Genomic DNA, 23,520 nt, shown 5'->3' on the forward strand with positions numbered 1-23,520 from the left:
ATTGCTGTTTACGCGGCATTTTTTCAAGCAGTGCATAATTTACTAACTGCTTCAAAAATGTCCTTCTAATAAAACCTGAACTGCATTATTTGTTATCTTTATTTTTCTCTTCTCACGTTATCCGTATAATTGATTGAAACGACCGAACACATTTAAACAAACAACAACAATTCATTGTTCATTGCTTTTAAATCAAGTGTCACAACTTCGTATGTATTTAAGCTGAACAGCGTTGAATTGTGCTGAAGCAATGATAAATGAAAACAACAATTTAATGTTTATCACTTGTTGAAACTTTCAGTTATCATTACAACGTTGGTAGTTAATATCATTTCATTTATTTTATTGCTCATTTTCGTTGCTTGTTTGCTTTCAGATTTTCAGAATTTCCCGGCCGGATACAATTAACATTGTGAAAATTTTATGAACAATTTATTTATATATTACTGTAATGTAAAATTTGCATTGTTCAATACAACATATCTTGAGCATGGCTTCACATTGCCGCTGTACAATAACAATTTGAATAGAATTGGAAAACTGAAAACGTTCAAGGAAAAACTTTTTTATAACGTATAAAAGTATGATCTTGCATTTTATGAGTGAGCGTTTCCATTTGCAATCTTTGCTCTAGAGTAGTTGGATCAATTAACGTGATTTCTCGAATCATCTGAAAGTAAACAAACATAGCATTGTTGTTTGTGGTAAAACAATTTTCAGCTGCAGTTTTGAGTGGCAATCTTTTTACATATACAATTTGTTCAAGTAAATCATCATTATTTATACGATGATTTCCTTTTAATTTTGTAATACATTAAAATGAACCACAAGCGACCAAAATGTTGTCTTCTTGCTAGTATGCGCCGCACAGCGACAGTGTAAACGTTTACTCGTGCACGAAAAGAAAAACACACAGTTCACAACTGCTGAATACAACTACTAACTAATTAACGGGCTACTGTCTGTTTATTGTGCAGATTAATGATATTCAAGATTCATTTCAGCTGTTGAAATAACATTAAATGTTCAAAAAAAATTAATGTCTAAAACTATTCCTTAATTACAAAATCACTATTTACACTGAATTTCAAAAAATAATAACAATGGAAACAAGCCACTTACATCTAAAACAGGCAAATCTCGACTCCAGCTAATTCTTCCAATGTCTACAAGCTTTAATACAATCTTGTTGCCAGAAACTTGTCCTTCTTCAACACTCGTAAAGCCTAAACGTGAACATTTAGCGTAATTATCACAACAAAATTATAAATACATTCAATATAAAACCACTTTCACTGTTACTTTCTATTGATTAAATGTTGTGTTGTTTAATTTTTGTATATTTCATTGAACTGAATTTTTAAACTGATATTCATTGCAAATAATATTTTAAAAAGGCAATTTGTAATAAATAAAAATAAATTTTTAAATTAAAAAGTTGTTCATTTAATAGCAGTTTAAACTTTCATGCATTCATGTTTAATGCTTCAAAATTCATTAATTGCAAACAGTTTTTCATGTTTTACAATTGACAAATTAGTCAACAATATAAAATTAAAAAAATTTTTCAATATTACTGAAAAAACTTGCATATAGATATTAAATTTAATATATTTACCGTTGCTCATAACTGTCGTTAAGCCAATAGTGTTGGTGTGATTTTTCACAGTAAAAAATCCATATTCGCTATGAAGAGATTCCTTGTTGTTTATGCCCCATGCAAAGGCGCTAAAGTAATTCTTCAATCATATGAGTTTGAGATATTATAAACAAAAGGAACAAATTATATACATTTTTTTCATAATATTTGAACAATTTGTTATATCAGACGTTATAATATCAATTACATACGATAATGTTATATATGAGAAGATTAAAACCAAAATAGACTAAAATATATTAAAGTAGAACCTGTAGTTCATTGATGGCATTCCAAATAATGGAGTGTCGCTTAATTTAAAATCCAGTTGTTCACCATATGTAAAGTTCGGAATTGTAGGAAATCTAGCTTTTCCGCCAAATTCTGATCTCCAACGACCAAGTAAAAATGCAATAGGTTTCAAATCAAATGGTACATAGTGTTTATCATATTCTAAAACATTAAACAAATATTTTTCTTATTCTATGGTTCCATGATCTTAAAAATTATAAATATGACTCCTAAAACAGTTTATAAAAGAGCATGTTTATTGTGTAGTGCGAAGTGCAAAGTTGAATAAAGTAAAATTTTCTTTTTTTATAAATACGCTGCTTACGTTTAGGAAGAGAGCCAAAACATTTTCGACATGAAAGTCTGCAGTTTTTCATCACCCACTCACTTGATTCACACTGCCCACCTGATGCCCAGTCAGGGCATTGTGAGCTATAGTCCGTACATGAAGCTAAAATATGAATTTTTAATTTTGCACATTTTACGCACACATTTTTATATAAATCGTATTATAAATAATATTCGTTTTTTTATTTTAATTCATTATCGTTATCTTATTTTAGTTGATAACAGTTTATTTATTTATTTATTTGCATTCAAATGTATGCATCTTTGTATAACATTTTCTATTTGAAAAAATCCTCATACATTCAATATGCTGAATTATCAGAGTAAACATGAAGAGATATTTATACAAAAAATAAATATTATACTGATTTAAAGTGCACTTCATATGTTCTGGGAAGTAAATGGAGAAGTATGCATGAATGTTTTACTTCGATTAATTAATTCTTCATCATTTATAAACCTGGATACTGTATTATTATAAACAACCGTTGAAATATAGGATTTATTTAATAAAATGAAGTGATTTAGTTTGGGAAAAAATAATAAATTTTATAAGTAAACGATTTTTTTCAAATTCACTCACTTGTATCTCCACAAGAAGGATATAACAAATTCATGTATAAAAATATCAAGGCAAAGGGTAAAGAATGCATAGTTGCAAAATTTTAAAAATATTACAGACAGTGTTAATTGAAGGGACTTAAAATAAATTAATGAAATCTATGTCGAGCAGTTTTAAACATTTATAGCATGTTCTGATGCCCTAATCTTGAAAACCAGCCGTTCCAATTTTATTCAAAATGGGTTGTTCCAAAAACGTGATTGCTCTGAACTCTCAGCATCTATGACGACTCTTACCCTAATAAACTCAGAGTTTTAGAAGAAAATGCCTATATTTGAAACCCCTGGTTTTCTAAATTAATGTAATGCATGCAAGTGAAAACAAAGCCCCATTTTTGCTTTCATACAACACGCACTGCATTTTGGCGGATCGTTGTGAAAGGATGCTTTTTAATTTAAGAAATATATACATTTTGAGGTTTTACATAACATTAAAGATTTCATATTTTAAGGTAATTTTAGCAATGAAAAATAAAGTAAGCTCATTTTTGGATAAATTACCCGGATCCATTACAGTCTGTGGATTAATTTTGAACGATATTAGCTTAGAACAAGTCAATATGCATTCATAGTAACAGATAAAGTTTCCCAAGTGACAATATCAACTTATTTGTCGTCTGAAAACTGTTAATATTAATTTATAAGTTTAAAATATATTGTAAGAAAAATATGCAAATGCATTTTTTATGCCAATAATTAGATATAGTCCATGCTGAAAATCACGTCATTTTGCAATGTTTATTGCATAACTAACATTGCAAACTGTTGAAAATAAGTTTAACTAAATTTTCATTATCATCTTTTAACAGTTTCACTGTACTGATGCATCGCATATGAATGTAATTCTGCTCTATTTTAAAACATTTTTCATTTTTAAAACTTATTTTTTGCAAATATATGTTTCCATAATAATAGTAATAATCATAATTGTACAAAAAGCAGGTTTCTACTTTGAATGCAATTTGTGCATTTGTTGTTACAGCTTTTCAGCTACTGCGTTTGCCAAGTAAATGGAAATTCAAAATAAATAATATAGTTCATGGTTAAATGGAGTATCTTTTTTGACACCGTTCGCTCTGTTTTGTTTTGTTTTGTTCACAAAAGAATGAAAAGAATTTCATACCTGAAAAATTTATGCGTACTGTGTGTGTTTATTTATGTATTTACATTAATATCGTCATCTATCTCAACAAAATTAAATATGAACAAAACTAATTTTCAAGGTAGCTTGTATTTCATATAATTTATAACGAATTATGTACTTTAATTTTCAAAAATCTATAACTTTATGCAACAAATAGTTTATACTGCTATACTATGCCGTTGACGCATAATTATACTTCAAATAAAAATTTCATTGCCTCACTAAAAGACGCACAACTTCGGTGTGGTATGAAATAAAACAGTAAGAAATTTTATCAGCAATACAATCAACTTCACTTGTAAACTATCGATAATTTGTTGAAATACAAACTTTAATTTTTAAAATTCTTCTGATCATAATCATTCTAAAAATGAAACACAGACTAATTTTACAGTGTGAAAAAAATAAATGCTGGTCACAAGAACAAAACAGGTTATAATTTGTCATTAATCTTAAATAGTGTTCATCATTTTTAAACGTGCTTCAATCACTGGAAAACACAAGTTCACTCATTCATATATTTGATAAAAATTTAAACCAGGCTACTACAAACACCATAAAATAAAAATCTGCACTGAATTTTATGTGCAAAAATTTATTTATTCTATTTTGCTGAATCAGAAATCCAGTACAACTAGTTCAGTTGTTTTTTCTTTATAAATGAAATGCAGGACAATTAACAAAAAGTGACAAACTTAAACTCTATTTATAATATTAATGTTTTATTTTAAATCAATTTCTCTAAATTAAAATTTCCAATATACAATACATTAAACTGAAAAGATAAAATTATACCAAAATTTATTTTATAAAAGCAAATGTTTAAATGAACGTTTGGGTCTATTACTGTAATTTTTGATTTCATTGTCTGATATCTTTCACAACCCAGCTTTTTTGGCAACTTATGGAAAATATTAATATCAATTTTATATTAATTTTAATAAATGGCATGCTTAAGTTAAAATAAAAATGCTTTTGTTAATCTAAAATTTAACATTTATCGTTTATTTACCGTAAAATCAGACACATAATGATTTTAATGCTGTTTCGCCAAACAATTAATATTTATTATTTGTTAAACTTTGTTTTTAAATATTAACACTCCTCGCTTTGGTATATACAATCATTCAAAAAGATAATTATTAAATTCGTTAAAATATACACAGTTAATGCAAATAAATCAATACTTTTGTATTCAAATGTAATATACACCGAGTGGTTATGATTAAACAAATACGATACAACAATTAAGTACGTATTAAAACATGCTTGCATAAGTTTTGTTTCATAATTGTATTTCTTACGCTGTCTATTTGTTGTTGATCACTATAGCGATGGCCCAATCGTGTAGCAACGTATGTACTTATTAAATTGGTTGATTTGTTGGCACGCCGTAATAATTATCATTTCTTTTGCATTGTGAGTGTGACTGTTGCATACATTTTCTCAAATAAATGCTGTGGGATAAAAATCCTAAATTTGCACTCTGCAACAACGATAAGAGACCAGGTGGAGCATTTTTTTGTCTACAGTGTGTAAAGACAGCAGGCTCAATTTTGTAAAATTTTCATGCGTGAAGTGCTGTTTATTCAAGTTTAATAACAATATTTAGTTTGTGTTAGTGTACAAATCTGGTTTTTCATGTGAATCAACCGTTAGTAAATTAAAACATCATGCAGAAGAAGAATGAAGCTGATAAGTGTTGCACTTCTTTTCATTATCAATTATAATTGCATTTCAGGTATTTCTGTCAATTTAATTGTTTTTCAATCATCAACTGTTGATGTTTATGCTTATGTAATGATTTTCACAAAGGGTGACAATTTTTATGTGATATGTTGTTTAATAATTTGATGTTAAAAATTGAAAACTTCTCAATACTGTTCAATATGAGGAATAAATTTTACATGGATTCATTTGTTGAAGTCATATCTCTTGTACAATAAAATTTCAAAATTATACATTACTGCTTTGAAGCTTATTTCGAAATTTTTAGAACACACAAGTGATCATTTTTTATATCAAAACAAATTGACAAACATCAATGGGCAAAACGTTAGGGAGAGCAGTACATTGCAAATTGATGGTAAAAAAACGAAACGAAGATTATGCTTGTCAAGATTTAATCAAAATTTTGGTATGAATTTCTTTCGGAATGCTCTTGGTCTTGATTTGAACTTACGCGGAAACACAATGGAAGGTCCATTTGCAATAAACGGAGGTCTTGGTATAATTCCAGCTAGGGGCTTCAGAGGCGGATTCACCGGTCCGTGGTTTCTTCAAAATTGCTGAAACTGAACCTTTCATATATCATAAAATAAACTATTCACTGCAATTACTCCCTGTTTGATAAGTATAATATATGCAAATCGTTTAGATTTTAGAATTTTCATTTCAAAATGCATCCTAATAAGTGTTTGATTTAAGCAACATCAGTAATTTATTGACAAGTTGTTAAAATGGAAAGCAAAATACTCCTGTAATAAGTGTACACGAAATTAGGTGATATTAGACAGTTCCTTTTACCATCTATTGTTTTTAACTGATACTGCTATGAATTTACATATAAATTATTGAAATAGAGGATTAATAATAATAATAATAATATATTTATAGTTAGAATCAATTTAAATCATCAATTATATAAATCCATTTTTATTACTAATATTTGTTTAATAAAAATATTCACACCTGCAGAAATTACATTTTAATTTTGATTTACATTAAAAACAAATTAAAATAAATTTAAACATAATTGCAGAATGAATTAGTGAAAGTCGAATACACGTAGTATACTGTAATTTGAGCAGCTAATAAATTATACTTGCTTTTGTATTTATAGTATATGTTTTTATAAACGTAAGCCATGCAATTAGCGAATAGGTTTGCATTAAAAATTTTGTAATTTAGTGTTATATGAATAGCAGTTTTAATGACTGGTTTTTGAAAGTGCTGATAACACATTCTTTTATCGCCTTACCTGTTTCAATGAAAACTAGTAAGTTTGCACATTTTATTAATTTATCTTCAGTTATAGGTCAAAAATTTCATATGCCCATTCATATGCGCTATATACTCACCTCTTTTTCTATTCTACAACAACAAGACTTTAACAGCCATATCTACAGATTGAGACAAGTAAATGAAACATGAATTTCATAAAATAAATTTAAATTCTAAAACATTATCACCACCACATTTATGACGTAATAATACTTTTTATTTGTAATGTTAAGCAATATCATAAGTATTTTCTAAAACGTTTATTCTCAAAAATACGTTTTAAGGACAATTACTTAAATATATTAAACGTAAGTGCTCATTTTATATGAGAAGTTTTGCTTGTTTTGCATTCCATTTTTATTCAGCAAAAAATTGATAAAACTATATTTCATTTTCAAAATGAACTGTTCTCAAGTATAATAAACTTCACAGCAAAATATTGAATAACATTAATAAACTTTTCTTATACATTTTTATAAAAGCTGTAATTTAAACAGTTAAATTGTTAAATCATCTGAGTTGCAACGTAAATTGGTCTAGTGATAAGTAAAAGTGATATTATACTTTTGCAAGAGAATAATAATGAAATCTTGAAATATTACTTATATATTAATATTAATATTAATATTAATATTAATAATCGTTCTGACTGATGTAGTTCTTCATTTAAAACATAAAATTAAGCGAAGTAAAAAGTACTCGTCAATTTCACAAAAATTAGGCATATTCCCTCGGAAAGAAAGTTCACTGTCTACAGAAATCCAAATACATGTGTACGTACGTATTTATTTAAAAAGATGCATAATTTGTGAATGAAAACACATAAAAATATTATACTTAACTGTTAAGTGAGGAGGTTTGTTTGATATTTTACACACGTCTAATACGCTCTTCTTCGTGGATGTCGCATTCGCATGGTTTACAGAAGCAGTAATTTGCTGTATTGACGCAAAATTCAGACCAGCCAAAACAACAACTACAAGAATCTTCTGGAATACAATGAAAACAGTAACGTCGAATTAACACCGGCATTACAGCTATGATTGCAATGAGCACGGCGCAGACAACTAATGGCAAAATGATCCAAAGTTCTGATGCGTCGTTTGCCATATATTCTTGTTGTCAACGTAATTTGCAGCTTATTTAATTCAAATTTCTTATACAGTTATAAACAGATTGATAATAAATTTTATTGAAAAAAAAACTGCTGAATATTAATGATTATATAAATCTGAGCTTTGGTTCTAGAAGCAGCGATGCTTTCTAGCTCAACGGCACTTTGTAATTGACCAATGCTTGCAATAGTAGGCATTGTTGACCAAGTTATGATGACGAAGCACACGCGTTATAGAAAAACAGGTTTACACAGAATACACTGCGTCAACAGCCTATTCTGAATGCTTTAGTTCAATAAGCTTTAATCACGAATGTCTAGACAAACCTTGAAAACTCCATACCGTTTATTCATAACGTAACCTTCACTTGTTTACTGCAGCAGTCATCTTCTCCATGCAAGCAAACTGTTTCTATGACTACATGAAACTTTGACTTCCACTAAAATCGATAACTTCACTAAATTATCATACGCATTTCAAATTCTCAGAAAAAAGACAACACTTCTATCAACGCAAATTGATTAACTGTTATTTTTACATGCTGTACATTATTTAAATATATTGAATTTTTTTAACATTTAAAATTGCGAAGAAAGATCAATATGTTTATTTATTATCAAAATTTCATTTTAAAAAATAACAAATCATTCACTTTTATTTTTTTTCAATTTTTCACTTTATTAAAAATCACATTTAGGTTTAAACGAAAAAAAATTTATAAAATGTATCGATTTGCAGTCTGAATTTAAATGCAACATTTTATAAAAAAGAACTTGTTTAATTTAATAAATATTCTTTCCAATATGAAATTAAGTGTAAAATTAGAAATTTTGAAAATGAATACTCAGATGTGTTTGCGTTTTTAATTACATTAGTAAATGATTTTCAAGTTTCTATTTCAAATAACTCGGCGCATCATGTATAAAAGATTTTAAAATTAATTTGTTTTAATGTATGATACAAATTACATATATGAAAATTAGTTTTATGAATTTAATTATTATTCAGCTTTTTCGGAAAAGTTTAACACTGTAAATTATACTGTAGTGCTGATTTTAACATTGCTGAGCTGCTTTGTTTCTTTTTATATACCGTATTCATATGCACAATATGTAATTTTTCAAAAATGCTTTTTTACATTTTATGAAGTGCTTTTAGTATAAGTTTAAAGCCCATGCAATGCTCATTTTACGATGGTGACACAGCTTGCGGTCTGTACCTTCCTGGCTTGAAAAACAGACAGCAAGAGCATGTACCGTACCATCCGTGAGCCTTGTCAATCAAGCAGCAGAAACTGCGTGTAGACAGCCGCTCTGATAGTATACAAGTGGTATAAAAGAATGCTACAACCGCCGTCCAGCAAGTCAGATAGTCGGTTTAATGTATGCATGCTTCAAGTCTGATCCTGATCTTATATAGTCTGTCGTTAGTTGTATACAGTGTTATTGAGTTATATTCAACTTGAATAATTCTAATAATTAATTGAGTACATTATTTTTTCGGTGTTTTGATCAGCAAAGTAGCGTACCTAACAAACGCTTAGTTATACCCAGAGCTGAATAGACTGGACGAGCAGCCCAATACGTTGCATTTAATTTAGCAGCCTTGCTAATTTTTAAATGTTTTATTTAGAAAATAGCTTATTGCTAATTTTCACTTTTCATTTGTCATTGATATGATATAGATCATGAATCATAAAGTATCTCATAGAATGCAGTTTTTATCCCTATGTCAAAACGGTTTCAAGGTTGAAATACTTTATTTTTATTATGCTAGAGAACAACGAAGACAATAATTTGATAAATTTAAATCTGTTTTCTTAGAATTTCTAATAAAATGCTTGTAATATTTCAAGGTTATCATATTTATTTATATTTGTTACAAACCAAGACCTAGAAGATAATCTGATGATCATACACTATAATTTATGTGAATTATCAGTTAATAAAAGTTTCAGTGTGGGTTATTGGCCTTTTTACTTCTAGGTGCCAGAAATTTGTTTTTTTAATATCTACTGCTTTATAAAAAGCTTTTATCGAGTACCTGGCAGTTTTAATTACTGCAGAGAAAAAAGTAGAGCGCAAATATCATCCCAACTTCTGCATATTCATGTACATGTGCTATATCATATATTGACAACTTGCAATTTTTTGTTTATATCTTAATGGCCATCGTTCTTTCAGTTTATATGCCATTTTCTTATTTGTTTTGTAAGTAAATTTGATAAAAGCTTCAATAAGAAAAAGCTATCAGTCAAAGTACTACAACTATATGTCCCACATTGAACTTGTGGTTCGAAAAAAATTTTGTCATTGCAAAAAACAATGTCAGAGTCATCAACAAAGAAATCAATTAAAGTTTGAAGTTTTGGAGTTCTTTACAGCATAAGCAATTGTTAAAAATTAAGGCTATATATGCTTGAAATCGATGCATCATATACGAGATACCAAATCACAGAGAAGTTCAAAACAGCATCATTTATTGTCATAATTTTTACTTTCGCTTCTTTCCTCATTGTTGATTAATTTATCATTGATATTATCAATCTGTTATTCACTTCGTATGGACGTTGCTTAAATCATGTAACAGTATAAATGCAAATATCATGGTTGCAAATTGTTTTCATTATTTGAATAATGCTTTCTAATAAAATGCCATTTGAACTGTTTGCTTATTGGATGATTTTTACAGCTTAGCATCCCAAAAATTATATGATAAATATATTTTAGTCTAGCTTTTATAATTCATATTTATTCTATGGTTAATCTTGTTGTGCTAATGTACTATTAATTTTGCGTAGTCACATAAAAGCAGAATATATATATATATATACATTGCGGATATTAGTGATAATTGTGGGTTTTCTGATTGCTTATTTGTATTTCACATTTATAGGGCAAGATGACCTTGCTCATTTGAGTGGAGTGCTTGTCAAAGCAATGCCAACATATAATTAGGTATTGTTGCACTGTGGAGACTGGAAAAAAGCAAGTCAGGTGAAGAGTGGCAACAGTGAACAAGGCTTGAAATTGCTATATGACCGACCGATTGGCAGGCGTCAATCAAAGCATCGGATGTCAAGCCGGTTACGTACTTTACATGGAAACAAGTTTTTCAAAAACAACCTTGAGTTGTAATCCGATCTAGGCATGCCTAGGGACAATGTTCTGATAAGATGTATGCTTGAAAAAACCACAATGCATAGGTGAACTTCAAAAGTTGTGCTATTTTTTGGCAAATAACATCCTGCAAACTGCCTATTGGTCTATGACCAACTGTTGACCTGACGATTGCTAATATGCAATGCGTACAAGAACATTGTAATCTAGTTGATTAAGTACACGCTTTTGTTTGTAAAGGACATTTTTCGAATTACCTGAAATTTGCCGTGGCACTGGTATAATTTTTCCAATCTAACTAATATCATATACTTCGACCCATCACTAGCGCACCCTAGCGGATGTTTGCAAGCTGTGTTTTGGTTGGTCGAATCTGACAAATGCTTGTCCATTGCCGGCTGCTTGTCCTTTTACTTGCTGTCAGTTGTTTTAGTCATTCGCGCATTCCGGTCGGTCAACCATCGGCTAACGAAATCTCTGTTCAATCACTGCTTTGATCGGTCAACAACTAATCACACATATTATATCTATATATATATATATATGTATATTCCAGTGCTAATTCAATAACAATCTTTAATTTGATCAATTCCATTGTTCAAGACCTGTCATCTAACCAGACTGTACTGTTCTAAGGGAACTTTTACAAAAGAGAATAGAAAATTTTTTTACCATGAATTCTACTGCTTCGGATCAATTCAGTGCTAGCATTTTATCAAACAGTGAACAAATGGAAAATAAACAATCTGCATTGTTTGATAAGTTAAGACGAAATGTGGAATTTGGTCGTGGTAAACTGACAGTTTTAAATGCACCAGAAAATGATGCTTCTCTATCATCAGCTGCTAAATTAGAAGAACTCAGAGACAGTATGGTAAGTTGTATTACATTTTATTCTATTGTATTACATACGTACATATTTGTGTGTGTGTGTATGAATAAATCATTGAGCAAATAAAAAAATTAATTTCCTATTTTCATTGGCTTTTAAGCCCATGTTTTATAAATATTCGTTTTCATTCAATTTTAAAAATATATCTGTTCTGCGCGCTTACTTTCAGGTCAATATACATTTAGAAAAAAAAGGAACAGAATGTCTGTTGGTTTAGTAGTAATTGAATTGAATTTTACGGTGTACTTGTTATTTCTAATGCATGCCATACAGTGATCACATGGCATCTGGTTCGGTTAATTCTTTTGAGAATAAATACCAAGGTGAAGCTTTTCAATGATTGATATGCTCATCTGGAAGATGGCCCATTTTTCATCACCTTTTTATTCAATTGCGCTTGACTATAATGTACAACATGCCCTTATCGCCGTGGCAGATGGTATCTAGCCGGATGCATCGTGTGCAGCTTATTTCCGCCACAATGGCATGTTTTCATTCAAATTAATTTTCAAGTTAAAATTCTAAGTTTGAAATTTCAACAAGGTTTAAACAGCAGTTTTAAAAATACGATATGATTATTAATCAGGAGTGTACGATGATTGAAAACGGATTGCGGCCGCCGACAATTAAAATTCATTATTATTGTCTATTATTATTATTATTATTATCCATGAATTGAGTTAGTATCACTTTCACTGTACAACAATAGGACGAAAACTTTTCAAGTAAGTCAATTCCATTGGAGCTTTTCCAAAGAGAACAAAAATAATCCGGTCTGTTTATCAGAGCTAAATATTTTTTCAACTATTAGCTTGTACGTTAATGAAAAGCAAGATGTGAGGGAGAAACGATTACTGCTTGGCTCTCTTGGGTGAAAGGTAACTTTTAATTTATGAAATTTCAGTCATTCAAGTGTAGAAAAATATTCAGTATTGCATACTAAGGCTATGGAATGCTGAATCAATGATCAATAAAAAGCGACTCGTCTGATTAGAGAAATTTTCATTCCTATTATTGAGATTGAAAATTTTTGCATAAAATGATGAACATTTTGCAAAAGCAAGAAAAGAGCGATCATCGAAAAATTAGGTCAGATGAAACCAGGCTAAGCTATTGGGAAATTGATTCGAAAATTTTATTTACTGCTAGTTAAAGTGAGGGCACATATTTAAATGTTATGCTTATGTTATTTTTCTTAAATTACATTTACCGTAATTTTTGAAGTGAAAAAATAGCTAGATTTTTAATATAAAGTTGATTTCAGAGATTATGTAAAATCAAAATTCTGCACAAAACGGAAATCAACGGTTCGTTTTATTTATTTCAGTTGTTGTCATTGGAGAGTAATCAATCGAAATTTTGAAATTGATCCTCTCAGCGGGATAGATACCTTAATACAAAGTAATGACACATGGCAAAAATTAAACAAAAAGCACAAATTTCACACACACACACACACACACACACAAGCGGATTTATGTTCAATAAAATAAAAAATTCGAAAAGTACTGCATAATGGGATATGTTTTATGCACAGAAAGTTGTGTTTTTTTAACGTCAATAAATGTAAATTAAAAATATATACACAATGCAGTACAGATTGTAATTATTATATTGTAAAATTATCTTTCTTTTATATCTAAGATGAACAGAACATTTATCCGATTTCAGTAACATTAATTAGATAAACTAGATATTCAAACAAATACGGTTGGATAGATTAAGAGAAAAAGTTTACATGTGGGAAAATTTTTACAGTCAAATCAATAAATCAATAAAAGAAAATGTAACCATTTTAAAACTAATTTAATGTCCTTGCAAGCATAGCATTAATGAAAAACTTATTTTTAATTTTTACAAATGCATTTACCCTCATTTTTAATAGAATATTTTCTTCTTTTCGTTTGAAACGAAATTTGATCTATTGCATTATGATGGCTGGATTAAGTGGGAACAATTTCACTAATGTTTAGTTAGCAGACAGTTGTTGGGTTGCATTAAGCCATTCAGCTTATAATTTGTAGTTCATTACTGCAAAATTTTTTATATTTTTATTCCATTCAGTAAAACGATATGCTGAACAAGAAATTGCTTATCTTACTTAATTGGATAAATAATCACTTGATTAACATCAGTTCTTCAAGTTTTTCCGTTTAAGTAATAATCCTTTCAGCATCGCTTTGATTGATATTACTGTCAAATTTTGGCAAATGAATAAATTAATGAAATTTTATTAACAGCATGATCAAGTAAGTAACAAGCATTGTTATGAAATGAAGCATTTATCATTAATTTCATTGGCATCTTCATCGCTAATATGATATGTTGAATTGCAAATGTTCTTTCTTGAAGCACGGTACTTGTTGTATTTATTATTCTTCAAATTAATAAAACGAAAAATAGTAGCATTTTATTTGCGTAAATTAAAAAGTTTTAATCATTAAGAAAACCCAATTTTTTTCATTCTGTCACGCCAAAAATAGATAAGTATAAAAATTCATTCACGCTGCATTGCTCTGCAGTTAGCAATTAGCAAATCAGAGAGCATCGCAAGTGGCCAGGCTTAACAATATACGCACGCTGACCAATTGTTCTTCGGTCTGAATGGCATTGTAGCAGATAGCACCTTGGCAAAAATCCAGACAGTAGCAATTGTATAACCTTGTCTAGCTATTTGGCATTACTATCCTCTTGTCAACATCTGTATTTGAGCACTTTTGTAACGCAGCTGTTCGTAGCCTTGCTTTATTATAATCCATTATTTTTGTAAAAAAGGAAAAAGCTTCTTTTTTTGCAAATTTTTTTCATTCATTGATTTTTTCAAGAAAATTAGGTAACGCAAATTCAAAACGAGCTAAAATCATTCTGCTACTTCGATTCTTTAATTCAGAAAATAATAATGATAAATTTAATATCAAATTATTGAAATATAAATACTTGCATGTATATTTGTATAATTTTGCTTATTGTTATAAGCTGCTGTAAAATGGCAGCAATTGAATTAATGGACCAATATTAACTATTAATTTAATTGAACATTGTCGCATGTCATCGTTTCACTTTGGGTCGCGCATTTCAATAAGGCAACGAATTCACTTCTTATTGAAAAAGTCAGCGTGACACCGGTAGTCGATATACAACTTTTACATGACACCAATTTTATTGACAAAAATAACGGCCAACAATCAATTGTATAAAATTCATCGTTGCAAGTACAAAAATTCAATACTTTCAAAATCTTAAACCACCAATTATAATTATGCAAAATCATGCTAAATTAAGAAAATTGTACGCAATTTTCATGCTTCAAAATGACAATTTATCAGCTCTTTTAATGATCATACGGTAATTGCTGCAAAACACCCATTACTGTAAAAAGTTTAAAAAATGTTCAAAAAATTTGTTTCACTCCATTGCACATAATTTTCTTAATGGATATTTTTTATGAAAAAAAAATTGACATGTTGTTATAATTTGTTGCTATTGCTTCGATTGTAAGTACCTAGTAAATATTTTCTTCTAAATATTCATTCGATCTGTGTAATATGCGTTTGCATACGATTTTCAGCTGCAAAACCGCTCACATCATATTTTATGCATTGCTTTATTTGTTGCTATGATGAATAACTTTGCACGACTTGTACTTGCAACTGATTTTAATACTACAATTTGCGTAAACTGCTTTTTTAATTCTAAATTCCAGTTTTAAATATCTTAAAATGCAGGTCAATTATTTAACAATAGGCGACGAAAAATTTGTCTTCATGACAAATGAACGGAATTTTTATATGCAAAGTGAAATTGAAAAATCGTCTTCAATGCAGCATGTGCAATAAATTTAAAATGTTTGTTGTCAATTATTTCTTATAAAATTATGTTTTCCCATTGAATTTTAACAAAGCAACTTTTAAAATGTTGCAACTATTTCAAGTATGTGTTGTGCTGAAAAAGGAGGAATTTTCATATATTGTCAGAGCAATTTTCATTTTTAAAATTATTCGAATATTATTATTCCAGTTTTCGCTCATTGTAAATAGTTATGTATTTTTAGAATAATTATAAAAAAACTTTTTTTACAGAAAACAAACTTATTCATTAAAACTATTAAAAATTTATATTTAGATTGCTCTAATGGATACTGATGCAACTCTGTTGAAACAAATGGAAGCGCTACGAGAAGCTATTGAAAATTTAAAAACAGTTTCATTGGTAACTGCATTTTCGTTATCTAGTGGCAGCTCGTTGGAAGATCTCGATGAATGCAATTGTGAAATAACAAATTTAAATTGTGAATCAATCGAATCGCAGGAAGAATTTCCCGGCAAACGTTATTTCTCCAGACAAAACTCTGTTTTACGGATTCCAATACCACCGACTCGTTTGAGAGGCAAACGCTTCAGTCCAGGAGAATTGGGCTTAGCTGCCAAGATGCAGCAACGGCCACTTTCAGATGCATCCTTCACTTCATCATCAAGTAAAGGGCAAGAAGATGCTCATGAAAAAGGAATTGCTTGTAATGAGAGTCCGGTAAAAATTACTACAACTTATGCAGAAAGTTTGGCAGTCAACCATGATTGTCAAAGTTCCTTTGATTCTGGTATTCATTTAACTCACAACGACGACAAAGAAGACTTTTACATGTAAAAATGTCTATTATCGTTCTACTATAATTCAGACGGGTGCGCCGTGTGCACAAATCGTTCTGCTTTTCTTTGAGACGAATTTCAATTTTATGCACAACTTTTCTTTTATTCTTCTGCTTTCTAAAATTTACTTCTTCCATATTATTATTATTATTATTATAAATTTTCTTCCCCCATATTTATTATTGTTATTATTTCATTTCCACGAATGACTTTGCTGTGATTTATTTTGATATACGAAACAAAATTGCATTTATTTTATAAATATATTTTTTGAAAATTAAAGTTAAAATAAGATAATTGTTTGCATTTTAAGATTTTCAGTTGAACGAACTGACGAACGTGAATGTCACTTTTGAGAACCACTTTCACACTATAGCATAAGCAGAATGTTTAAGATTAATAAATAAATAGAAAATAAAATTTCGTGAATTCGTATCATTAAATAAGAAAGAATGTAGACATTCTTTTTTTAAGATTCTGCAAAACTGTGATTACAGTAAGATAAAATTGTACTTTTTACTATAAAGAATTTACAAAATACTGTAATATTTTTAATTAATTTTAATTGAAAAAAGTAGACTTAAAATAATTTGAAGAACTGAAGAATAATAATAATATAAAATTTATTTTTATTTCAGATATTTAATATATGCTGAAGTTATGTTATAACCGATAAGCTAAAGATGAATTCACTTTTATTGAGAGGAATGGCTAATTTTTTAAGTAAGTATATATTACGAATTATTTTTTTGTACATTTTAATTTTAAACATTCTTCTACGATTATTTATTTTGTTTTTTAGACGTAAAACAGTGCTTAGTATTGACTTCTTCAGGGATAAAAATGGTAGAAACTCCAGTTGAATTTGGACGTAGGTTTGTTAACTTTTGAATACCTATTTTAACTCTCTTCATTTAAGCTGTGATTTTCCCACCGAATGACCAGCGTACATTACCTATTGTACTGAAAACTCCGATATTTAATCCTTCCATAGGTGAATATCCAAAATATGCTACAAGGAGACTGATTGAAATTCGTGGGCCAGAGCTTATCAATAATAAGTTGATTCATCAGCAGTATGGTGTCCGAGTATGAATTAGCGTTTATTGTTTTTTTAAATTTTATTATGGAATAATCGAAATTTTCTTGATCAATGTTTTATAAGAAGTAATTTAAATACTTTTAAATGGTGTGCAGCTTTTAATGAATCATTTGAATGCTGCCTGAATAAAGTAAACTGTTGACATTATTAGGAAAGAAATTATATTTCAAATAGGTTTGTTGAATTCAATAAACTGATTTTTATTCATAAATTAAATAGTTTAAAGTTGAAATGATTTTAGGCAGTGCGTGGTGGTTTTTTGCATCACAATCATTTTGAAACTATCAGAAAAAAGGTGAATCCTTGGATAACAAAAAATTCTTTTGCCATATGGCGCGTTGATCCACCGTGGTTGCCACGTACAAAAGTACCGCAAGGAATGAAGCTTGGAGGTGGAAAGCGATCTATTCATCATTACGTTACTCCCGTACGTGCTGGAAGGATAATCATTGAATACGGTGGTTACGTAACTATCGACGAGGTGAGATGAATAAAATTGCTTTTTAAAATGTTTTTTTACTGTTTGCCTTTAATTTCATGATAGGCACTAAGAATATTGAAGAATGTTGCGATTTCACTTCCATTTCCTGCTGAAATGGTTACACAAGAAGATCTTGTTGAAGAAGAGAAGACGAAGAAATATATAGAGGAAAACAATCGTAACTTATACACTTGGGAGTTTTTGATGAAGTGGAATATGCAAAACTGTTCTCGATGGCTTTCACAATACGACTACATTTGGGGTGGAAAATATAGATGATACAGGCATGTGTGATGCTGGATTGATGAATAAAATTTGAAAATGTCAACAATTCTTATTTTATGAGACAACTGTCCTTATTGCGTTCTATAATGAAGCACAGCAATATTATATCAGTTTCAAAGTGAATATTGAACCACACAAATTGAGGCATTTTATAATATTTATTTAATTTTATATTATCATTTATTTGTGAAACCAGTATATCTGACAGATCTGTTTCATTTATCAGTTCATTTATTCTTAATCCTAATTTTTCTCTGGGAAACAGATTAGCACATAATTTATCAATGTCACATCAATTTATTGAATGTTTTTCAGCAGTTCTTCATAATTCATGATCACTGATTTATTCAGTGTTGAAATTTAATAAGCCAAATTTTAAAGACGCTTTTCACATATAAATTAATAGTAACTGTTGCACATGCATTATTAAAGTAATTTGTATGATAAAATTAATTTTTATTATTACAAATACACATACAAGGAAACATAAGTATACAAACGTATTGCATTACATTAAAATGTTTTGCATTTATTTTTAAAGTTGAATGGTTTTGGAATTAAGTGTGAAGCTAAAATAATATGTAACTCAAAATCAGTTGTATGTTTTATTCAGTGTAAAATAATTTATTATTATGGACGAACAAAATGAATATATATATATATATATATATATATATGAAATAGGTGTGTGTTTGTGTGGTAGTTTTCATTGAATTTTTCAATCTCAGCAGAGTGGTAGTAGTTGCAGTTGTAGTTGTGATTGTAGCAGTAGATCAATGACCCCTAAATGAGCTGAGAACATAATTGACCGTTTGCAGCCCACTGCTAGATTTGTAAAAACTCTCCATGCATTGCCAGTATTCATAAATAATATGTTAAATAAATTCGATTCCTTCATGACCAATCCAATCGATTGCGATCTGTCAGAACATGGTGTTTTGTTTGGTTGGTTGGGCCAAACGTTAAACATTGAAGCAACTGCCGTGTTCAATTGGCATTTAAGTGGTAATAATATTTGTTGACAACAGCATATTATATGCCTGATTAGCACGATATTTTTCATCGTCATTCCAATTTTCAAAAAGTGTAAAGTGATTATTGAATGATGTCGTCTCATACTCTAATAAAAATCTTCACTCTTTCAGCAGTATAAGGATATATACAGTCATAATTTTTTTTATTGTGTTTTATTTAAAAATTACTTTTCAATACAACTTCAACTATAAAGTAATTTTGTAAAATTGATGCAAAAGTTTGAATATTTGACAAAATATTATTCAGTTTTCAAATAGAAATGAAAATTGCACATTTATCCAAGTAATAAAACATACTGTGATTGATGAAAAGTGTGATACAGCAGCAATTTTAAGCAGTATGCTTTTCCAAAAGTGAAAACAACGACAAGAATGCAATAAGCAATATTGTAAATGTTTGTATTGTATTTTTTGATTTGAAACTTTAATATTGGGTTAAGTTTTTTCAAATTTAGTATTTTCTATTAAATTTCCAATTTCAGCAACACAAGGACATGTATGTTCATACTGAATGCATTTTATTGAATAAAAAACAAGCAAGGATTCGTAAATATATTGCGTAACGACTAACTGCTCTGCGCATCTATGATAATTTTATTTTAAAATATTCCAAAAGTTCTGTTTGTTAAAGTTTATACACTTTTTAAAATTGTTTATCCCTTTTCATTTACCAGAAGCAATATGCATGCATATTAATAATTGTAGTTGAAAATTTTCATATTTCAAATTTGAACTTTTCAACGGATTTTATTTTTCTGAACAGCCTGATTGATGAACGATTAGATTATCAAGTCTAGGCATTTCAAAATTTGGATGTGAGAAATGGACGATAGTTGTGCGATGAGCGACGAGCAACCATCGTTGTTGATTGGCGACTCTCTGTCGTTACCATTGATTCTTTTCGTTGAGACCGAGTTAGCGTGATATGTAAGCGTTTAGGCACCTATTGAATGAGACAAAAATGACCGAAAGTTTGATTAAATCGGACAGACATTAAAATATTTCCCCCCAATTTTGCTGGTAATCGAAAAATGAGTTATAACGACTAGAGGGAAGTCTTTTTTTCTGTTTTCGTATTTACTTATTTATTTTGCTTTTATTTTGAAATTAGCGCCAAACAGCGTCGTCTGTTGATAAAGTCAGTATTTTTCTTGCCTTTTTACAATTGTGCCGGCACCATATCCATTATCATCAATCAGTTCAAAAAGTTCAATCATCAAGCATCAAATTACCAACCTCTACGATCGTGATGATCACTAAGCATCCCTTATCAACTCTGGAGTAAGTCATTTTATATTATCTGATTTCAAATTTCAAAGCAATATTTCAAAAGAAGAAAATCTACCTTTCAAAATCTCATTATAAGACAAAGGAACATGTGAAAAGGATGAAGATAGTCTTTGAAAAATGTATGTCAGAAATTATCAATTGAAATCAACAATTATTTGCATATTTACGATAGGCAGTATCATTAGTGAAAATTGTTCATTCAACATTTTCGTTTCTCCAATATTTACATATATTTGGATAGCTTTTATTTTTAATGCAGTTCTTTTAGTTAAAGAAACTTTTCAAAAGTAGTAATTTAAAAATTTTCAAATCAGATATTAGCATAACATTTGTCATTTATGAATGAATATTTAATAATTTTACTTATTTGCTGTTCAAGAACGCAGTTGAAAAATTTGAAGTGCAGTTTTGAAAAACATTTTCCCTTTTTTCTAACTTTTGTTATTATTCAGTTTATTGTGAAATTGTATTCTTGAACAGTTACGATAATGTAAACTTTGCAATTATGGGAGCAAGCATGTAAAAATATGACTGAAATTTATTGATGAATGATTTGACAATTTTTAATTTCTTTTCAAGTTACATCATACATGTAAGTTATAACAAAATATATTCAAGAAGAAGAAGTATACATGTTAGTTAAGACTCATAACAGAAAGTCAGTGTGGAGGAAAACTTTGAACAAGTTTTAATATATTATTAACAAAACCGTATATATATATATATATCAATCCATTGGTAAGAACTTTACAAAAGTTGAGTTAGGAAAAATGTTTTCAAGGCAAAGAAATCTACTAAATTGCAATGCTTATATTTTTAGAATAAAATAATACTTTAAACCAAGTTACTTAAATTATACTTCAGAGAAGTGGTCGTCGGTTGCATAGATTTTCCATATCATTGAAGCAAATTTTTAAGAGTTTGTTATTTGAAATAGCTTTTTAAAGAGAATGACTTTAAAACCAACTGAAACAGTGAATGCATCTATATATGTTTGTTCTCAGCTTATGGGAAAAGGGAGTGTAAAAGAACTTTTCAAAAGTAATTTTCTACATTGAATACTGAAAACAAACTGTTCAATTTAATTGGTCATGTTTGAGCTTGATAGTAAATAGCGCTTCTTCTTCTACTTTTTAAAATTCTCGAGTGTGTATGATGAAGAAATGTGTTAGATCAATTTCGGACAAACGATAGTATGTCTCTGGGCACGAAAGCGTTTTCCTTTCCGGTTATCGACTTGGTCGGCAATAAATTCAGTTTCCTTGAGATTTAATAATGCAAGATGAAGCTGAAACCGACAACAGTATATTGTTAATTAGGGATTTCAACCAGATGACATCTAACAGACCCTTTGATCTAGCCTGTTTTATTGCTGAACTGAGGAAGTTTTTGTAAAGCAAAAATGAAAACAGTTATTTGGTTTTTTCATTTTTATTATTTAAATATAAAAAAACATAATAATAAAGAAAAGCTCCTTCTTTTTTGTGGTTAAATTTTTCATCTTTAAAAGAATGGTATCGACCAGGAAAAGGAGGAAAATTCGACTGGGAGTCATTAAACACTTTTCAGTTTTGTCATAAATTTGACTCTTTAAATTAATAACTGTTCTTTGAGTGGTACGTGCTGAAAATATTCCCCGATATTCATTATTCGTTTGCTTAATGAGATGATTGCATTGCGGAGTTGGTTTGCCAGAAACGTTGTGCTTTTTGACATATCAAAAGTATTAATAAGATCATTATCAATAAGGTAACTAAATCAAATCGATTGCAATTGTTTTAATATTTCTTCTTCTTCTTCTTCCTTTTTTGTTTTATAAATAACAAATAGAAAAAAATGGCTTCATTTATTTTATTAATATGAAAATATGAAAAGCAGTACTTTGTTTTCGTGCTTGATGAAATTAACATTAAAAGAAAATCTGCCAAAAGTAGATAGACAAGCCAATAATTGTCATGTTAATTTTCGGAAATGAAAATTGACATTCGTCTTCGGTGTGTGATGGTCATGTTGACCAAGCTTAAAAGCATGTGATGATTGGTGTTTGCTTTGCTGACCGCTTATCCGTTCAATTCTAGAGATAGCATTTAGCCAAATTCTCGCATCTGCGCCAATAAAGCAAACACATGTGTACATTTTGCGCACAACAAAGCTCAAGACTGCATTTTGCTTTTTCTGCGTCAATTCAGGTGAACTGAACATTTGTCCCAGCAATAACAGCAAAAACATAACTGCCACTTATTTTCTTTTCATGCATCACACTTTTTCCTTTCATGTAATATAACATTGCTAAGCAAGGTGAGGTAAAGTTTTTTCCCTTTTTTTCAATTGTTTTTCAAATGAATTTACTCACCACTTGTGATTTGCATGAAAAAATAAACAAACAAAAACCACATGCAGAAGCATTTATTTATTGTTTCACGTCGTCTAGACACGAGCTTTAATGCAAATGCAACGTCTCAATGCTACTATTGCGAACTTTTTAATCTACTAACAGTTGATAAACAAGA

The 23,520-nt window shown here is 29.2% G+C and overlaps 6 protein-coding genes across 6 annotated transcripts; 4 read left to right on the forward strand and 2 right to left on the reverse strand.

Annotated features, from left to right (window-relative positions):
• Positions 1 to 432: 432 nt before the first annotated feature.
• Positions 433 to 2,895, reverse strand: Tsp_09560 (cuticle collagen dpy-7). The gene is made up of 7 exons (XM_003371301.1): positions 2,862 to 2,895; positions 2,256 to 2,381; positions 1,912 to 2,092; positions 1,619 to 1,728; positions 1,123 to 1,226; positions 563 to 670; positions 433 to 540 (listed from the first exon to the last, which is right to left on the reverse strand). The coding sequence occupies exons 1-7, from the start codon at positions 2,893 to 2,895 to the stop codon at positions 433 to 435; spliced, it is 771 nt and encodes a 256-aa protein (XP_003371349.1).
• Positions 2,896 to 5,497: 2,602 nt separating this feature from the next.
• Positions 5,498 to 6,335, forward strand: Tsp_09559 (cuticle collagen dpy-7). The gene is made up of 3 exons (XM_003371302.1): positions 5,498 to 5,578; positions 5,656 to 5,701; positions 6,040 to 6,335. Exons 1-3 carry the CDS (start codon positions 5,498 to 5,500, stop codon positions 6,333 to 6,335), a joined length of 423 nt encoding a protein of 140 aa, XP_003371350.1.
• A 624-nt stretch (positions 6,336 to 6,959) lies between these two features.
• On the forward strand, positions 6,960 to 8,089 carry Tsp_09558 (cuticle collagen dpy-7). The gene is made up of 4 exons (XM_003371303.1): positions 6,960 to 7,041; positions 7,075 to 7,181; positions 7,731 to 7,823; positions 8,006 to 8,089. The coding sequence occupies exons 1-4, from the start codon at positions 6,960 to 6,962 to the stop codon at positions 8,087 to 8,089; spliced, it is 366 nt and encodes a 121-aa protein (XP_003371351.1).
• Positions 8,090 to 11,953: 3,864 nt separating this feature from the next.
• Positions 11,954 to 12,389, forward strand: Tsp_09557 (oxidoreductase, short chain dehydrogenase/reductase family). The gene is made up of 2 exons (XM_003371304.1): positions 11,954 to 12,154; positions 12,342 to 12,389. Exons 1-2 carry the CDS (start codon positions 11,954 to 11,956, stop codon positions 12,387 to 12,389), a joined length of 249 nt encoding a protein of 82 aa, XP_003371352.1.
• A 3,914-nt stretch (positions 12,390 to 16,303) lies between these two features.
• Tsp_09556 (putative ribosomal protein L16) lies at positions 16,304 to 18,680 on the forward strand. The gene is made up of 5 exons (XM_003371305.1): positions 16,304 to 16,769; positions 17,621 to 17,689; positions 17,738 to 17,907; positions 18,162 to 18,401; positions 18,465 to 18,680. The coding sequence occupies exons 1-5, from the start codon at positions 16,304 to 16,306 to the stop codon at positions 18,678 to 18,680; spliced, it is 1,161 nt and encodes a 386-aa protein (XP_003371353.1).
• A 3,498-nt stretch (positions 18,681 to 22,178) lies between these two features.
• Tsp_09555 (cuticle collagen dpy-7) lies at positions 22,179 to 23,212 on the reverse strand. The gene is made up of 3 exons (XM_003371306.1): positions 22,994 to 23,212; positions 22,614 to 22,715; positions 22,179 to 22,298 (listed from the first exon to the last, which is right to left on the reverse strand). Exons 1-3 carry the CDS (start codon positions 23,210 to 23,212, stop codon positions 22,179 to 22,181), a joined length of 441 nt encoding a protein of 146 aa, XP_003371354.1.
• Between the last annotated feature and the right edge of the window lie 308 nt (positions 23,213 to 23,520).

The sequence above is a fragment of the Trichinella spiralis genome (genome assembly GCF_000181795.1).
Source record: "Trichinella spiralis strain ISS 195 chromosome Unknown Scfld9, whole genome shotgun sequence".
Classification (NCBI taxonomy): Eukaryota; Metazoa; Nematoda; class Enoplea; order Trichinellida; family Trichinellidae; genus Trichinella; species Trichinella spiralis.

Coding starts and splice junctions, on each gene's coding strand:
- Tsp_09560 (XM_003371301.1), bottom strand. CDS start 2,895: ATGAATTTGTTATATCCTTCTTGTGGAGATACAA. Junction 2,382..2,861: donor TCCTTCTTGTGGAGATACAA/GTGAGTGAATTT, acceptor TTCATATTTTAG/CTTCATGTACGGACTATAGC. Junction 1,729..1,911: donor ATGCCATCAATGAACTACAG/GTTCTACTTTAA, acceptor GAATTACTTTAG/CGCCTTTGCATGGGGCATAA.
- Tsp_09559 (XM_003371302.1), top strand. CDS start 5,498: ATGCTGTGGGATAAAAATCCTAAATTTGCACTCTGCAACAACGATAAG. Junction 5,579..5,655: donor CATTTTTTTGTCTACAGTGT/GTAAAGACAGCA, acceptor AACAATATTTAG/TTTGTGTTAGTGTACAAATC. Junction 5,702..6,039: donor TTCATGTGAATCAACCGTTA/GTAAATTAAAAC, acceptor CGAAATTTTTAG/AACACACAAGTGATCATTTT.
- Tsp_09558 (XM_003371303.1), top strand. CDS start 6,960: ATGAATAGCAGTTTTAATGACTGGTTTTTGAAAGTGCTGATAACACAT. Junction 7,042..7,074: donor ACCTGTTTCAATGAAAACTA/GTAAGTTTGCAC, acceptor ATTTATCTTCAG/TTATAGGTCAAAAATTTCAT. Junction 7,182..7,730: donor ATATCTACAGATTGAGACAA/GTAAATGAAACA, acceptor CATAAAATTAAG/CGAAGTAAAAAGTACTCGTC.
- Tsp_09557 (XM_003371304.1), top strand. CDS start 11,954: ATGAATTCTACTGCTTCGGATCAATTCAGTGCTAGCATTTTATCAAAC. Junction 12,155..12,341: donor AAGAACTCAGAGACAGTATG/GTAAGTTGTATT, acceptor GCTTACTTTCAG/GTCAATATACATTTAGAAAA.
- Tsp_09556 (XM_003371305.1), top strand. CDS start 16,304: ATGGATACTGATGCAACTCTGTTGAAACAAATGGAAGCGCTACGAGAA. Junction 16,770..17,620: donor TCAAAGTTCCTTTGATTCTG/GTATTCATTTAA, acceptor TTTGTTTTTTAG/ACGTAAAACAGTGCTTAGTA. Junction 18,402..18,464: donor GTTACGTAACTATCGACGAG/GTGAGATGAATA, acceptor ATTTCATGATAG/GCACTAAGAATATTGAAGAA.
- Tsp_09555 (XM_003371306.1), bottom strand. CDS start 23,212: ATGTTCAGTTCACCTGAATTGACGCAGAAAAAGCAAAATGCAGTCTTG. Junction 22,716..22,993: donor ATCACACACCGAAGACGAAT/GTCAATTTTCAT, acceptor TATGTCAAAAAG/CACAACGTTTCTGGCAAACC. Junction 22,299..22,613: donor CACGTACCACTCAAAGAACA/GTTATTAATTTA, acceptor TGTCGGTTTCAG/CTTCATCTTGCATTATTAAA.